The 18443-nt window shown below is 30.5% G+C and overlaps 1 protein-coding gene and 1 long non-coding RNA gene across 2 annotated transcripts; one reads left to right on the top strand and one right to left on the bottom strand.

Annotated features, from left to right (window-relative positions):
• Positions 1–12658: 12658 nt before the first annotated feature.
• On the top strand, positions 12659–16054 carry ASPGB1 (N-terminal nucleophile aminohydrolases (Ntn hydrolases) superfamily protein). Its single transcript, XM_078294847.1, has 3 exons — positions 12659–13170; positions 15111–15197; positions 15351–16054. Exons 1-3 carry the CDS (start codon positions 12775–12777, stop codon positions 15861–15863), a joined length of 996 nt encoding a protein of 331 aa, XP_078150973.1. The 5' UTR covers positions 12659–12774; the 3' UTR covers positions 15864–16054.
• On the bottom strand, positions 12937–15104 carry LOC144546286 (uncharacterized). The gene is made up of 2 exons (XR_013508735.1): positions 13508–15104; positions 12937–13419 (listed from the first exon to the last, which is right to left on the bottom strand). It is a non-coding gene; the product is annotated as an uncharacterized LOC144546286 (long non-coding RNA).
• Positions 16055–18443: the final 2389 nt, after the last annotated feature.

Raw genomic sequence — 18443 nt, forward strand, 5'->3', positions numbered from 1 at the left:
TAAATAAATAGCCCATTCAAGCCCATTGTCATGTATCAGGCCCAATCGAACATTTCCAATTTAATATTCTTCCTTCTTTTCCTTCTATATCCCTTTCTTAAAATATCTGATTGACTAGATTAGCTTAGACTCATTCAACATTTTCGGTTCTAATCATTACCTTGATTGACCATGATCAGGTATTTTTTATGATGTATCCGTACTTCCGTAGCTGATATATACAACATGTGGAGGTTGCGTGGCATGCATTTCAAGCAAGCTATCCCTTAGTTAAGTTAATCTACGCACCTCAGCTACCAGCTTCAGTCCATCTCATGCTATGTTGCATGTATAGGAGTACAAGTATCATATTAGATACAGCAAATTTTAATATGATACATGTATCCGGTGATACGGTACGGATATTGATATTGCGGTACGACACATGTCGGATTCGGATACGGGACTATATAAGAAATATCGGGTAACATAGATCTCATGAATGAATGCATTTATCAGTTATATAACATATATACATAATTATGCCATGTAATTCTATGAGCTTGTCATACTGATACACAAATCCAAAATCTCATATATTTATATATATAGAGTAGAACTAGGGTGTTCTTATGCTCACCAAAGTGTTTGGTGAGCTTAACTCCAAAACTCATCAAATATATTTCAAATGACGAATCTGAACCGTTGAAATCCGCCTACCTTACGAGTGATGTGTCTACATGTGAAAATTTTAAACATTCGAATTAATTTAGTATAAAGTCAAGCGGTCAAAAACCGTTCAAAAGATGAATGCACTAAAATTAATTTATTAACCTTCTAATTTTGACCGATTGACTTTATACTAAATTAATCCGAATGTTTAAAATTTTCACATGTAGACGCATCACTCATAAGGTAGGCGGGTTCCAACGGTTCAGATTCGTTATTTGAAACCAATTTGATGAGTTTTGGAGTTAAGCTCACAAAACATTTTGGTGAGCTTAAGCACACCCTAGTTCTACTATATATATATATATCTTGGATCGTGTCCAAACAATTCCAAACTTATCACCTTTTTATTGAATATATCTCTAAAGATAGATGAAGCACTACTGCCAAGTCAATCTTCAAGATTGTGGGATTATTTAGTGGATCGATTTTAATTTTTAATAATTTTCGAGATTTGTTGTAATCAAATTAATAAAAATATATATATATATCTTCAAGTCAAACATGGTGTTATCTTCAACTCCGCTGCATCCATGGTCAAAGTAACTCAAACTGATACACATATCCAAAATCTCATATATATATATATATATATATATATATATAAATAATTATGCATCTTGGATCGTGTCCATACAATTCCAAACTTATCACCAATATATATCTACAGATAGATGAAGCATTGCCAAGTCAATCTTCATAGATTGTGGGATTATTTAGTGGATCGATTTTAATTTCTAATAATTTTGAAGATTTGTAGTAATCAAAGGAATAAAATATTTATATCTTCAAGTCAAACATGGTGTTATCTTCAAGTCCGTTGCATGCATCCAAGGTCAAAGTAACTCAAACTTTACAAAGAGGAAAGAGGTCAACAGAAAATTTGTACTTGGCTTTAGTACTTGCACGAGCACAAGAATAATTTCATATAATTAGAAAAAAAAAAATTGTGAGAACCGTAAAACCAAATTAATTCAATGTTTCTTTAAGTTTAGTACTTGGAATATATTATGTTCGAATCTAGCAATTTTTGTTAAATTATATTTGAACGACATTTCAAAAGAAACAAAAATATACAAATTTGCACCATGAGCACCTACTAATTGCACCATCAGCATGCCTAGTAATTAATTATGAATATTTTACATGCAACACATCTCATTCTCATCACCAAATCTAATCATAATGATTACTATTTATGTTTCATTCTTATCTCCCTAGTTTGACCATTGATGTTTCTATATCATGCATGCTCTAATTTGAAGCATATGCTGATATATATACCAAATAAATACGGTCCGTTCAATGACATGTTTCTCAACTCTGCATTAATTCCAAAGCCTTGTCAACCAAGTTAACCTTAATTCACACAATATATAATTTTGTTTCAGGATAAATATGTTTGCCTATTTTGTCAACAACGAGGATTATCTAACGACATCATCAGTGCTTGTCATCTTTATCCCTAGTGGATTGACAATTTTAATTTTAAGGAAAGAAGTTTGAGATGTGTATGTTAGAATAAATTTTAAATCTGGTCGAACAGTTTGAATTTTCAAAGAAAGTGTTTCATGCAGGAGAAAGAACAAATCATCTGAAGTGGTTCACGTGTTCTTCATATTAAAATGTGCTTACAGACCAAATATTATTACATCTTTTGTAACTTTTTTACCATTTTTTAAGGATTTGTTAAAATGACAGTTTTTCATAATAAAAATAAATAAATAAATCTGAGAAACTGATTTTTAAAAATCCATAAAAAATAGAAAAACAAATTTCAAAAAAGGAACTTTTTTCAAACACCCACCTAATTCATTGTTAAATTCTTCATGTGTAGTACTGCTACGCAATTATACAAGAAGGAACTTTTTATTTTGACAAAACATGGTAAAAAAAAGAGTAAAACTCCACCAATTCCATTAAATACAACAGATGGGACAGTATCCGCTAGGATGAAAAGTGACAATCCGCGAGGGTATACAGTATCTCTCGTGGATAATGTATCTCTCGTGGATACTATATCCGCTAGGATAAAAAGTGACAATCCGCGAGGGTATAAAGTGTTTTTTTCTATTAGCAATGGTAATATCCGCGATTGTAACAGTATCTCTCGTGGATACTGTCTCATATATATACATTAGGAATTGTGTATCCGTTCTCAATTATACATCTTGGATCGTGTCCATACAATTCCATACACAAGTCTCAGATATATCCGCGATTCCATTATACATCTTGGGCCCAAGTAAAGGGAGATTTATTGTTACGTATGGACACAATCGTGTCCATACAATTCCAAATTATGCATCTTGGATCGTATCCATACAATTCCAAAGAGAGATTTATTGTATGGACACGATCCATACAATTTCAAATTATACATCTTGGATCGTGTCCATACAATTCCAAACTTGGGCCCAAGATACTGGTACTAAACAACTGTTACCAGTTCTCAGTTATTATACAAGAAGAATATAAAAATGAATTTGGGGGTTTTTGATAAATGGGACATAGTTCAACCATCTAATCAGACTTGGGCTCAAAAGATAAAATTGTACAGCGACCTTTGTGGAACAGAAATTATATAAAATCAAAAGAAAAAAAAATAAATGCACTCCCAATTTCCAATAATTATTAATTCAAGAAAAAAATTATAATTTCCAATAATAATACAATTGTTAGAACTTGGATGGTTGAGTACAGGGTGGCAATCATAGGTGGGCCCAAGTAAAGGGGCGTTTTCATTAATTAATTATTGGGTGCCTTTTCATTAATTCAAAGGGCATTTGTATTCTAAGATTTTAAATAGGAGAGTGCATCTGATTAATTTGGTTGGTCAGATCAGACCCTCCTAAAACAAAAGAAAAGACAACAAACAATTATATATTAAATAATTTAAACACAATCTTATTAATATTGTTGAGTTCAGGGGAATTAAACAGTAACTATCAGGCCTAAAGATAAAATCATTTTTTTTAAATGAAGTCATGAAATCAGATACTTAGTTTCAAATTCCCACACGCTTTTTAAATTCTCTTACATACTTGTTTAATAGAATAGCAACGAGCAAGTGATGAACAGAAACCTTCCTTAGTCGCAGGTAAGGGAGAGAGTGGCGGACCGTGATAAAAAATGTACATATTTTAAAAATAATAATAATATTTTTCACAACTAATGTCACAGTACAACTGAATATCCATTTTAACACATTATCATAAATTTTTTGTACATTACATGAGTATGAGTATGAATTCTAATTATAGAGTTTTCAAATCTGTAAAATCAAGCCTAATTCCATATCAAACAAACACAAATTTCATCACAAGAAAAAATAAGTCTGCCCAAATTTTAATAATATTATAACCAAAGTGTTTGAATTCCATCATGTACTCGGAAAAGAACAAGCACAATAAAGTTTTTGTCTGTTTTTGATGTGACGCATTTGATTCCTGGTACCACTAATAGTTCATGACACATGTATAATAAAACTATATTAAGGCCAAGAGCTCTCTTCTCTCTCCATTTATTACAAACGATACCGAGTTAGGCTAATATGACACTAGTGTTATATCAAACTAAATAACACCACATCTTAAATTCTTAGATCTACTTTAAAATTCGTACTATCCGCTTTTACTGTTCAAGCACTTTATTTTGTACGAATCTTAAAGCAGATCTAAGTGTTTAAGATCTAGTGTTATTTAGTTTGATATAACACTAGTGTCATATTAGCCTAACTCAACGATACCATTTTATTTTAGAATATATGCAATTATCATGGATTTATATATTATAATCTACAACAGGAAGTAAAATTATTCAAATGGAACATAGTTAAGTATTTCGGTTAACCCAAGCCTTTTTGTTTTTTTAAAGTTTGATATAATTTTGTTATGTAGTTTAAATGTTCAGAATGGAGAAGATAGAAGAAAGCATGATCATTAGTTCCCTATAAAACAAAATTTTATAGTTGAATGTGACTAAGATACAACAACAATAGCTGCCTAACCTTTTTGATCCATACATTTGGGAACTGAGTAAATTAACATCACTACGGTGTTCTTTTTGAAAATGGGAAACAAACAAATTAATTAATTAAAGACGCACATTACTGATATAGAGCAAGTAGAACTCCTCAATTCATTTATAATTTTAATCTAGTGATCACTAAAGTAATATTGTTCTTTGTATAAGAGGTTATATGTTTCAATTTCAATTTTTTTTTTGTTATGAATATTAAACCAGATCAATTCTCTATGGTGCTTTATTTTGCATCCATTTCTTTCTTTTTCTTTTTTTTTTCTTTTTTTTTTAAATTATCCCTGCGTCCTTTTGTATGCACCTCTTATATTTGCATTTCAAAAAGATATATGTTTTTTTTTAAACTTATATCAATTTAAAAGAATGTTATTATAATTAGAACAAAAAAAAAAATTAGAAGTAATTACATTAAGGAATTTCATGAATACCCTTCAAAACTTTCGTAATTACATTTTTTTCTATAAAATTCATAATATCAAATTTTACCCTTTTAAATTTCAAAAACTCACTAATATACCTTGTTAATTGTGTCTTTTCTAATAAATCTCATTTTTAAATTAATCTAGGGCGGATATTTTATATTGATCTATACTGTTCAATTAATTTATTTATTGAGTGATGCTTCTATGGACATAAGGACCTATTTGTAAAATGAACACCCTTTTTATTTTAAAAGTTCAAACAGTCGATCCGAACCGTTCATCTTGTTCTCCATATTAATATGTGCTTGGAGACCAAATTTTACATTTTTCTGAATTTGTTTACTATTTATTAAGATGGGTACAAAAAATATCAAATTCGGACCATTGAATTTTGTACCCATCTTAATAAATAGTAAAAAAATTCAGAAAAATGTAAAATTTGGTCTCCAAGTACATATTAATATGGAGAACAAGGTGAACGGTTCGGATCGATTGTTTGAACTTTGAAAATAAAAATATGTTCATTTTACAAATAGGTCCTTATGTCCATAGAAGCCTTTGCCTTATTTATATATTGTGATAACTCACTCCCGTTCATCTCTTTCACTAATATTAAAGGGTACTCAGAAATAACGCCAACTTAATTTGAGTTTGAATCTGGACCATATATCTATTAGAATCCACAAGAATATTAAAGGGCCCCGTAAATTCTAACTAGAACCGGATTAAGTTGAATTCTGATCGAACAGTCCGTTTTCAAACTCAAAGTTTGAGTTGCACTTTTTGAATTAAGTTTCATAATTTCATTGTCAAAAATAAACTTGTTAATTATTTCATATCCATCAAGCTCCCGTCACTTTATAGGTAATCCAAATCCACCAATATATGTATACTATTTTTTTTTTTTTTTAGGGTAGGGTGGCAACTTGCCATCCTACATTTTGATTAATAAGAAAGTTTTTTACAGAAGCCCAAGTGGACTTATAGTAACAGCAACATATACATTATTTATATCTCTCTCTTATGCTCCTACCGTGCATAATTTAAGAAATAAGTTAATACAAAATGCACGGCATTGCATAAATAATCAGCAGTGACTCGCCCACTGTTGAATATCCAAATCCACCAATATACGTATACTATTACATAAAAAAAGAACTTGAGCTTAACAAATGCAAACAAAACAAAAATTAATATAATATGATAGTGCTTCTATACAAAATTTAACTAGTGTATTCCTGACACCACCTTGTGGTTCTCTCAACTTGGTGTCTTTATAATATATCTACAAATTAAAATATCACACATGTATACGGTATACCAACATGCATAAATATAGAGAAACGAAACAAAGAGCACAGTATTGTCCACCTCAGCTATGTCAGTGATTCTTTGAATTTAGCAGTATCAGAGTATCAGAAATATCATAACACAGCTAGTGTGTTGTTGGGTACATTTTGTCGCTTTATGTCGTCGGCTTGGAATCTCATGTACTTCTCCAGTTTTATCAAAACTGGACATGTCCTGTTAATTATTTTTAAAAGAGCAAATAATGTGGTTGGAGAGAAAATTAGTTTATAATTAACAAAGAGAATAAGAAATTATTGTTTTGAAAATATTTGTTGTTTTATTTATTTACAATTAAGGTGCATTGTGGAAATTTTGAGAAATATATATATAATTGTCAAATAAAATAAAGAATGAAATTTATGTTTCATTTTGACTAGGTTCTTCATTTTGTTTATATTTATAAATATACCTTCCCACATCAAAATTTTAATTAACAAATATGCAAGGGTGGACAGTGAAAAAAAAATACAAGTCTGAATAACATTTGGCAGTTAAAAGTGCAATTCCAGCAAAATTCATGAACTTTATTAATTTGTGTAATTTTTAATTTTATTGGTTCAATGAACTAATAAAATGTGCTTTATTGACCGCACTATTAGTGCCTAGATGGTCTACCTTTTTAATTGCATGTAGCACACATCATATTTGATTTGAACTCTTTAGCTATATATCAAGAAGTCCATATGTTATATTCTCTATTTATTGGAGAACTTGAGAGCCAAGTGCATATATTAGTTACAATTTAATTACATCTCTATATATATCATCCTTGCATTATAAAAAAATTTAGCATTAGGAAGCTCAATTTGTAGAAAAATTGATTTCCATTAAAATAAACTATCTATAATTTAAATCAGCAAACTATTATTGGATCAATGTTTTACTTTATAACTTTAATTAATTCAATAAATATCAACTTATTACTTCTCAAACTAATTATTGTAACAATTCATTACTGGATAACTTCAATTAATTGCAAATATATTAACCTATTACTTTTCAAACTAATTACAAAAAGAACTTTGCTTGATATATATATGATTGATGCTTGTGGTAACACAATGAATATTTTATGGTGTGGCACTAGCAAATTAGCATTTTGAGTTCATTTGTTTTGAAAATGTATAAACAATTACAGATACTAGTAATTTAAAATACTAGTAAGATTTTAATCTATTTTAATTTTTTTTCCATTATTTCAAAATAATTTTTGGTCTCTTCCCTCTCCAATTTGACCTCTTCACACTATCTACATGAATATTCAAATTCACACTATCTACATGAATATTCACATCCTAAGAACATGTTAAATAACATTATTCACATGAATTAATGCATGCTGATGGCGCATTATTTAACTCTCTATATATATATTTTTTTTTTAAAATTGGTTTAAATAATAAATTTATAATTTACAATAATTTTGTGTTAACTCACATTGATAAACACAGAAAAGCTAATCTTAGGATTTTGGAGTAAACTAATTCGGCACCCTTTTTTCTAGTGAGTTGATCTGGCATTGTTTTTTTTAGATCAAATAGATCTCAAATTTTTCTAGCTTAAAAAATATCTATACGGGATTATCTTGTCAGATTTAACCTGCATCAATTTACATAATTTGGTATTTGAATATCACATTTTATGTTATTTCTAAATCATATATTCTTATTTTTATTTTATGTTAATTTGCTTTGAAAAATTGTATGAACAAATCTATATATGATCGACTGTTAGGATTTTGAAAAGTCGAATATTGAGTCGTAGCACGGGAGGCCTCTTAGCTACCCATAGCATATTAGCCAAATCCTATATATATATATATATATATATAGAGAGAGAGAGAGAGAGAGAGATGGGCTATGGTGCATTGCAATGCATGAACCCTCTTATGCATTGCACTATAAATCATGGATTTAAAGTCCAAATGACCAATCCGAACCGTTCATCTTGTTCTTCATATTAATATGTGCTGGGGGACCAAATTTTATATTTTTTGGAATTTTTTTACTATTTATTAAGCAATTTTGAAAGTCGCTGATCTGATGGTCCAGAAAAATTTACTGTTTTTACTGTTCACAGCAAAACAGCAATTTTCAAAAATGCTTAATAAATAGTAAAAAAATTCCAAAAAATGTAAAATTTGGTCCCCCAGCACATTTCAATATGGATTAAACATCTAACGGTTCGGATCGGTCGTTTGGACTTTAAATCCGTGATTATAGTGCAATGCATAAGGGGGTTCATGCATTGCAATGCACCATAGCCCATCTCTCTCTCTCTCTCTCTATATATATATATGATTACCATTATGTACAAATGTCTACCCTAATAAGGATTTATCCGTAAATGATTCTCACCACAACACCAAATGTTATAAGTAATTGGGTAGAAACATTGTTTTATTCTCAACACAACACCAAACATTGTTTTATTCTCACCACAACACCATAGCCCATCTCTGATAATTTATTATTTTATTTGATATTATAAGTAATTGGGTAGAAATGCAAAATAGTGAAGAGTTACACAAAAAATAATAATATTACACCAAGATAATTTTTTGTTTTAAGTTTTGAAACATTGTTGTTTCAGTATATTTAAAATAAATTATATATATCTTTTTGGATTTAGCTTTTGATATTATATTAGACCATTTGTATAAATTTATTAATTAATTCAATATTATTGTAGGAGACATAAGATATGAAAATCAAACTATTGGATATAAAGGGTTTAACTTTTCCATTTGACATGTAACTCGTGACTATTGTGTTGTCTCACATAAACTAAATGTTGGAATTTATTGTCGAACCTAAGGTCTCCAGAGATATAGCGGTTGTAAAAGAACGTGAGCCCACAAGAAAAACAGTGGTTGTATAAGAATGTAGTTTATCAAGAAATCTATATATGAAATTCTCTATTGTTGACGAACAGAGGCAAATGTATATACCAGTTACAACTTAATTATATCTTTATATATATCATTCTCTGATTTCTCTCATTGTAAACTAAAATTAGAACCAAATAAAAAAAATAGCATTAGGAAGCTCAATTTATAAAAAATTGATTTCCATGTAAAATAAACTATCAATAATTTAAATCAGCAAATTAGCATTTTGAGTTCATTTGTTTTGACTAACTAAATAATAATTTCCACACTTCTACAAAAAAAAAATTATATATTCTAAAGATATCTTCTACTTGCACTTGAATTAAGATTCAAAAATTTTAAGATGTACTTTCCATCGACATTAAATTGATATGCAAATTTATATTCGATAAGATATGGAAATCTATGCTGGAATAAAATTTCAATTTAAACTACATGAAACATTTTAGACAATTTTAACCCAAAAAAAATTATAGTTCTTATATTTATAAATAATAAAAGTAAAAAATTCAATTTTATATATCTAATAAGATAAAAAGAATTCCAAAAATACAAAATCAATTGAATATTGGGTACATTCTAAAAATTATTTAGACAGGATATCTCCATTTTTCTTCCCACTGGGTAAGAGAATTCTAAAAAAGTTCTCTTTGGACCCTTGTAAAATTATTAAAAAAGTGAAGGTGGAATCCAACTGCACTCCACCGAATTTACAGCAGATACACTTCGTCAGTAATTTAATTGATAGTATTACCCTTGTTCATAACTTCTTATTACACTGATTGTCTAAAGAGCAGCAATTAAAAAAGGACAACATGAAGGGTAATACAGTCATTGTGCAAAGAGAATCTTTCCCGCAATCTCTGGATCAGATTTCCTCGGGTCACGTAATGCACGAGATTCCCTCTTGTGGACCACCAAATCTTTATTTGTACATCATTTTGTGTTGCGGGTTAGCTAAGCTATATTAATTGACCGCCTTATAGTTTGATACAGAAATATTGTTACAGAATATTAGTTATAGGTTGTTCCGTGCACCCTGGAGGCGCATGCATTTTGATTTAGGGTTTTCTCGTGCTATATGGTCCCGGTCTTGATATTTTTAAAATAATATAGTACTTGTTATAGTAAAAAAATAAAATTCACCAAAGTTGAAGAAATATTCTCGTGTGAGGAGAGTTTAAATGTCTTTATTTTTTGTGTGTTCATTGTGTTTTTATTTTTAAAACTTTAATAATTTAAAATTTAAAAGTCAAAATAAAATTGTTGGATATGATCTATATCATTTTATCTATGCACGTGTAAAAAATTATCATTTCAAGAGCTTTAAAAAACATACTAATGTGGATAATTTCTAGATGTTGATTTTTGAACTTATTGATTCACATAAAAATAAAATTGTAATATGATAATTTTTTTTAGCACATAAAGAAAATAACATAGATGACATTTCATGGTTTTATTTTAACTTTTAAGTTTTAAATTTTGAGTTATTAAAGTTTTAAAAAATGGAGGCACGATCGAGGCACAAAAAATGGAAGCATTTGAACTCTTCTGAGTTAAATAGAATTCACCTTTTTAAATTTAATATAAAATTAAAATAGTGATAAAACTAACTATTAAATTTTCAAATTATGTTAACATATGACTAATCAGGTTTTAAATTACACTAAATTGGACACATATTCTGTCTAAATTATAGATAATACATTTACAATTTATTACTTTTATACCTTGATAAATACTAAGCTAATTGGTGTTAGAAAAATGAGGAGGGTTCCAATGCCTAATGTTTTTCATACCTCATTATACCTCAAAATTTATATCTTTGTTTTCAAAGTCGAAATTGCTGATCCGAACTGCTTAATATGATATGTATGCTAAAATATGTCTAGGAATACAATTTTTGAAATTTTGAATTTTTTTTACTATTTTTTAAGATAGGTACAAAATCACTGTTTTTGGACTGTTAAAAAAAACAATGATTTTCAACCCATCCCAAAAAATAGTAAAAAATTTTCAAAAATTAAAAAATTTCATCTTCAACTATATTTTAGTATGAATATGATGTTGAACGGTTCGGATCGACAATTTAACTTTAAAAACAAAGATATAAAATATGAAGTATGATGAGGTATGAAGGGCATTAGGTATTGGAACCCTCCTCTAGAAAAATATACAATTATGTTTACGAGGTAAGTATGATTTTGATCTATGTACTATTAAAAATTAGGCAAAATAAATTTTATTAATTTTTTAATTTTATTTATCTTCTTGCTGCTATTTTCATAATTTCATTCATGCATTGAAATCATAATATTCAAAGAATATCTAAGATTTATTTAAGAAATTAACATGCATTGTAATAATTACTGTAATAAACTTTTCAAACTGATCATACAATGTACAAAAATATATGATGCTTTGAAAATACAATTTTTTATTTTCTGATAATATACAAAAATATCTCATACAATGTATAAAAAAAATATGATGCTTTGTAATAACTTGTCCCAATTGAATAATAGAAGCACAAGATATTACAATTGAATAGTACATCTGGTTCAGGCGTTCAGGCAAGTGGTATCTTAGCTGCATATATTGGACCATGAAATGAATCTATGGATCTGAATTCTGATCTGGCTCTGCTTGGTTGGTTGGATTTGGATTCCACGAGTGTGACCACGTTGCGTCTCTCCCAATTCCCGGGGGTCGCCTTTTTTGAATCAAAGACCTCTGAGGTAACGGAAAATTTATGTTTAGATTTTGACCGTCATATTGAAATTCGGCCGGTGAATCGTTCTTAAATATTGGTGCAGATTGTAATTGGACGGTCTTGATATAAACAGAAATATTATGTTACCTTTGGTGACAGAATTCTGCTTTTCCTAGTACTCACCTTTTTTTCTAATTAATTAATCTCATTTTTTTAAAACTGCGGACCTCAAATCCCAACTTTTAACACCAATTAATTTAATTTGAAGCCCTCTCTGGCGTCCGCTGTCACCCCCCACGTGTTAAAATATTAACAGTGTAGTTTTAACGTCATACAGCACAAAGATTGTATAATCAAAACAGTACTACATATGTTTTTTGCGCTCTATGAAATAAAAAATGCTCTGTTAAAAATATTACCCCAGCTGTTAACAGATACGGTGAGAACTGATAAGAAGCAAAAATTCTTGACCTTGCGCTGTATGTAGTAAAAATTGTTCTTTAAATATCTTTACCCTCCTCTGTTCATCTATAAAAGACCCCCTGCTCACACCCTTCCATCATCACATTCTCATATCATCTCTTCTCATATACTCTCGCATTCATTAACATATACTAGCATAATCAAATACATACTTTACTATTAACATGGGGAAATGGGCAATTGCACTCCATGGCGGAGCCGGTGTAGATCCTAACCTACCCGAGCAACGCCAGGAGGAAGCAAAGCGGGTCCTTTCCCGATGCCTTCAAATCGGTGTCGATGCATTGAATCTTAACAAAACCGCTGTAGAAGTGGTCGAGTTAGTCGTGCGTGAACTCGAGTCGGATCCGATGTTCAACTCGGGTCGCGGTTCCGCTCTAACCACTAGAGGTACGGTTGAGATGGAGGCGAGTATAATGGATGGTTGTGGAAGACGGTGCGGAGCGGTATCGGGTTTGACAAGTGTGAAAAACCCGGTATCGCTTGCGAGGCTAGTCATGGATCGCTCACCGCACTCTTACCTTGCTTTCGACGGAGCCGAGGAGTTCGCCAGAGAGCAGGTATAATTTTATTTTATTTTTTATTTTTTTCTATAGAAGTCACGAGCTAATTAAGGCATGCATGCCATGCAACCATGTTATGATTAGATGATAAGTTCTATTTTTAAGAGGTTCCTTTTCGTGTGGAGAAGGTGCGTGACTAGATTTAATTTGTAGTCATTTTGGACCGTTGGATTTCTATCTGATAACACCAGAATATAAAGCATGTGCTACTTGGATTATATTACCAGTTCATATTTAGTAACAGCACTCAGCGTGGAATATTTTTGGTTACCACCTCAATATTTCTAAATTCTAATATCACTATTGATTTCTGTAAAATTCACATGTTAATTACTATGTGTAGTATCAACACATAGTGTGGAATATTTTTAGTTACCACCTCAAGTTTCTAAATTCTAAATTTACTACTGATTTCTGTAAAATTCATATGTTACTACGTGTGAATCCTGATTCTGTGCATGACCTAAAAATTTTGCATATACCTAGAAAATCATGCATGGGTAAATATTTAGATCCACAGTGCATACGTGGTAATTAACTTTTCTATTTTGTAGAAATCAATGGTAAAATCAGATTTTTTTTTTTTTTTTTGGGTTAATAATAACTAATCAATTAAAACAAAGAATTGGAAATTTTGAATAAATAGTTATTATGAATAAAAGTAAGAAAGGACCACAAAATCAGGGAGGGGATCTTAGGAAGAGATTCCTTGCCACTTGTGGTATGGGCCCCATGATTAGGTGGAACAAATAAAGAGACAAAGATCCTCCTGCCACACAGATTCTGAGTTGCTAGTTTTTGTCTGAATTCCATACCACTTACCAGTGTTGGAGGGAGGTTGGCCCCACTTGTCATGGGGTGGCAATTATTATATCAATATATTTGTTTAACTTTAATGAAAGTTAATTTATTTTGAAGTATATTTTGAACAGATGATTAATTTTTTAAGTTACTAAGTCATATATTCTAAAAGGAGCAAAGCATTTACTTATATTATTTACATAATATTAATTATATTAAACAAAAGCCCTCAATCTGTACAAATTTTTCTATGTTTTGATTGGTACCATTGTTTCATAATTATTTTTATACAAGTGATCCTAGGAAGACTTGGTCCTACTTAGTTAGCTAGCAATTGTCTTTTGCTTTTCTCAGATATTATTCTTATTCACTCTGATTTTATGTGGCATATTAAACCTTAAATTGTGTTTTCATTTTCTAATTTAAATTCTTGTGAAAAGGTATAGCACTTTTTGATATTAAGAAAAAAAAAATTGAGTCATTTATTGTAGAAGAATTTGGAGGGAAAGATTTTAACAAATTAAGTCAAAATTGCTTTGTTAAAATCTTAGCTCAATTTGGCTGTTCAAATTAGTATATTCACACTTTCTTTCTCCTTTTCTAATTTTAATATTTAATCTGCATAGAATTTAAAGTAAAGCTTCAATCTATATGTATTCACTATTTAGATTCCGTGACTAAGTTTCTTTTGGTTGTCTAAATTGCATCTTTTGTCAATTTCCTTCACATAAAATAAAAGACATAAAAGAGACTAGTGATTTTTTTTTATTATTTTGAGGTGACTAATCTTGACCACTGCTTTTGTTTGTATACTTCATTAGTGGGTCCATGCTTAGTCTCATGCCTTGTTGTATACCTTTTTTAAATTTAAATTACACGTTCTTGCATCAACCATCATAAACAAAAGATACCGAATCCAGAATCTGTGGTTGTCCAACAAAAATTTGTCTGTTGGAATTAATGAAATGTCACTTTCTAATTTCTATTATCATGGCTTTTCCTTATTTTTTTTGTTTTTTTTAGTATGTTTGTGGTCCCCTTTCCATGTTTGTTTTTTATACCAATAATTAATTAATTTGGCAAAAAATTTAAATAAATAATTAATTAGTTGATAATATTAAATTTCATTTTTTTAGGGGGTTGAAATGGTGGATAATAGCTACTTCATAACAGAAGAGAATATTGGCATGCTCAAGTTGGCCAAGGAAGCAAATTCTATCTTGGTAATTTTCCATTCTTTTAATTTAACCATTTATTTTAGCACTAAGAATTTGTCAAGATAAAAAAAAATCCATATAAATATTTTTTTCTTGATCATGTATTACATCCCAATTTACCTAAATATTAACAATTACTAACCAAATTGGTTGTTGCAGTTTGACTACAGAATCCCTCTAACCGGAGCAGACACGTGCAGCGTGAGTGCAGGCTCGATTGTTGCCGACAACTCTCTGCAAATGAACGGTCTCCCGATCAGCATCTACTCTCCTGAGACGGTTGGCTGTGTGGTCGTCGATTCTACAGGCAACTGTGCAGCAGCCACATCTACAGGCGGCTTGATGAACAAAAAATCAGGCCGAATTGGTGACTCCCCACTCATCGGATCGGGAACATACGCATGTGACCTCTGTGCAATCTCGTGCACTGGAGAAGGCGAAGCTATAATTAGGAGCACTCTAGCACGTGACGTGGCTGCAGTAATGGAGTACAAGGGGTTGAATTTACAAGATGCGGTTGATTTCGTGGTGAAGGTGCGGTTGGATCAAGGACAGGCAGGGCTCATTGCCGTGTCAAGAGATGGTGAGGTGACGTGCAAGTTTAATTCGAACGGGATGTTTCGAGGGTGCGCGACACAGGATGGGTACATGGAGGTAGCTATTTGGGAGTGAGTGTGTGTGCATGGGTGAGTTATGAGTGATAGTTCAGTGTGTGTTAGACGGTGCCATCTCGCGATGGCGCCAGGGTGGAGGGTGAAAGATGGTGGTTATATTGGGTGATGGCGAATTGAAATATTATTCGAAATAATGTTTGTAAAATAAATTGGTGTTTGGCAATAATGAAAATAAAATGTTCTAATGTGTGCCTTTTAGTGCCAGTAAATATTTTAAGTTGTTTTAATTTTATCACCAGGTGATGGTAAATAGCAAGCTACACTTACACAATTACACTTCAAAATTACTTTTTAGTGCGCTGCATATGTCTGGAGTGGCGCACATGCTGGTAAAGTCAAGGTCAGAAAAAAGATCCAGTGGCTGCTCAATTTTTGTTCAAATTTGTATTGTTTACTGTAATTAGGGCTTTAGGTGAGAAGAGCCCAATTCAAATCAGCACATGCTTGTGCTACTTTTAGTTGTCATTAGTTGATGCATGGGTACCACAAACTGCACAAGTCCTTGCGCTATGATTAGAGAGGAGGGACCCACATACAATTTTTTTTGTTTACGTTGAATTACATCTTATATTTTTAAAATTCAAATAATCGATTTAAACTATTCAATATATATTAAGATGGATTTGCAGATGAAATTTTACATTTTTTTTAATTTTTTTAACTATTTATTAAGATGTGTACAAAAATTTAATGGTCTGAAAACAATGATTTGGTAAAAAACTTAATAAATAATAAAAAAAAGTACAATTTAATGTGCAAGTACATTTTAATATATCCATCATGTTGAATGGTTTGAATCGACTATTTGAACCTTAAAATTTAAAAAATGTAAAGTGTAATTTGATGTCAGTAAAAAAAAGTATAAGTAGATCCTCATAATTATTTTTATATTAGTGATCCTAGGAAGATGTGGTCCTACTTAGCAAGCAATATTTGTCTTCTACTCTCTTCTCAGTGATTATTCTTATTCACTCTGATTTTCTGTGACATAAAAAATCATAAATTTTGTTGTCGTTTTCTAATTTAAATCTTTTAAATAAGCTATTGTACTTTTTGATATAAAAAAAAAATTTGGTTGCGTCATTTTATTATTGTATACGAATTTGGAGGGTAAAGATTTTAACAGATCAGATTTGGCGTCATGCAGCGCACATATTATATAATCAAAACAACAATGTATATACATGGGCGGGTCTACTGTAGCACAGGGGGGCAGCCGCCTCCTCTGGATTTCGAGTTTTAGTGGTGATTTATTGATACCGGTCGACTTTGCTCCTTCCTGAAATTTTTTTTGCCCTCTCTCTAGATGTTTGATTTGTAATTTGGGTTAAATTTAATGTTAAAATTGAAATAAATTTCTTGAATTATGATTGGTAATATTAATTATAAGTTATATGATCAGAAATTATAAGTCAGGATATTGAAAAATATAAGTCAAAACATTATTTTTTTTATTGAGTACCCAACTAGTTAATGGGTTTAAATCTGATAAGCTATTTAAACCCGATTCGATATTTTTTTGCCCCTCCCCGCCCCTGTGTATATAGTTTGTAATGTGAATGTTTTCACTATTTTGAAAGAATTATAAAATCTAAGCTACTAATTTTGTTTTGTCTGACCAAATTGCAACTTGTCTATTTCAGTTACATAAAATAAATGACATAAAACTATAAAAGTGACTAGTGAAATTTTCATTATTTTGAGGTGACTAATGTTGAGTCTGTTTTTGTTGGTATAGTTCATGGCTTGATGTGTATTTATTATTTTATTTTTTTAAATTGCACATTCGTGCTTCAACCATCACAAATGAAAGATACCGAATCCAGAATCTGTGCTCATCAAACAAAAAATTGTCTATTGGAAATAATTGATGGTTGGTAATAAACTAATAATGAAAATAAAATGTTCTATTGTGTGCTTTTTAGTGCCAGTAAATATACTTTTAAGTCGTTTTTACTTGTAAAGTCCAGATCAAAATAGCTCAAATTATGTTCCAATTTGTATTGTTTACAGTAATTAATTAGGGCTTTAAGGTTTTTTTGTGTGATTAAATTTGGGCTTTATAGGTGAGAAGAGCCCAATTCAAATCAGCACATGCTTGTGCTACTTAATTTTAGTTGTCATTATTTGATGGGTCCCACGGATTCAAATTAGCTCTCATATGTATGAACAGTAACTCTGAAATTTTGAATCCAACTGTTGAACTGTTTTGAGATGCGTGCACAGAAAAATCATCTGTTTCGAGATGCGTGCACAGAAAAAGTTGGACAACCCGATTTAGAATTCTAGAAATTTCAGCAGTATTGTTCATGCATATAGATTTCAGCTGATTTGAATCCGGGTCCCACAAGCTACACAAGTCTTGCTATGTACTGTTTAGATGGTTAACATTATACCATTGCCTCATAATTGTTTTTATATTAGTGATCCTTGGAAGATGTGGTCCTACTTAGTTAGCAAGCAATTGTCTTCTACTTATCTCTTCTCAGTGATTATTCTTATTCACTCTGATTTTCTGTGGCATGAAAAATCTTAAATTTTGTTCTCATTTTTCTTATTTAAATTCTTGAAATATGCT

The sequence above is a fragment of the Carex rostrata genome, chromosome 29, assembly GCF_964058835.1.
Source record: "Carex rostrata chromosome 29, lpCarRost1.2, whole genome shotgun sequence".
Taxonomy (NCBI): Eukaryota; Viridiplantae; Streptophyta; class Magnoliopsida; order Poales; family Cyperaceae; genus Carex; species Carex rostrata.

Excerpts from the sequence above, each read along its gene's own strand:
- ASPGB1 (XM_078294847.1), top strand. The coding sequence starts at position 12,775 with ATGGGGAAATGGGCAATTGCACTCCATGGCGGAGCCGGTGTAGATCCT. Across the intron at positions 13,171-15,110 it reads AGGAGTTCGCCAGAGAGCAG|GGGGTTGAAATGGTGGATAA; the intron begins GTATAATTTTAT and ends TCATTTTTTTAG. Across the intron at positions 15,198-15,350 it reads AGGAAGCAAATTCTATCTTG|TTTGACTACAGAATCCCTCT; the intron begins GTAATTTTCCAT and ends TGGTTGTTGCAG.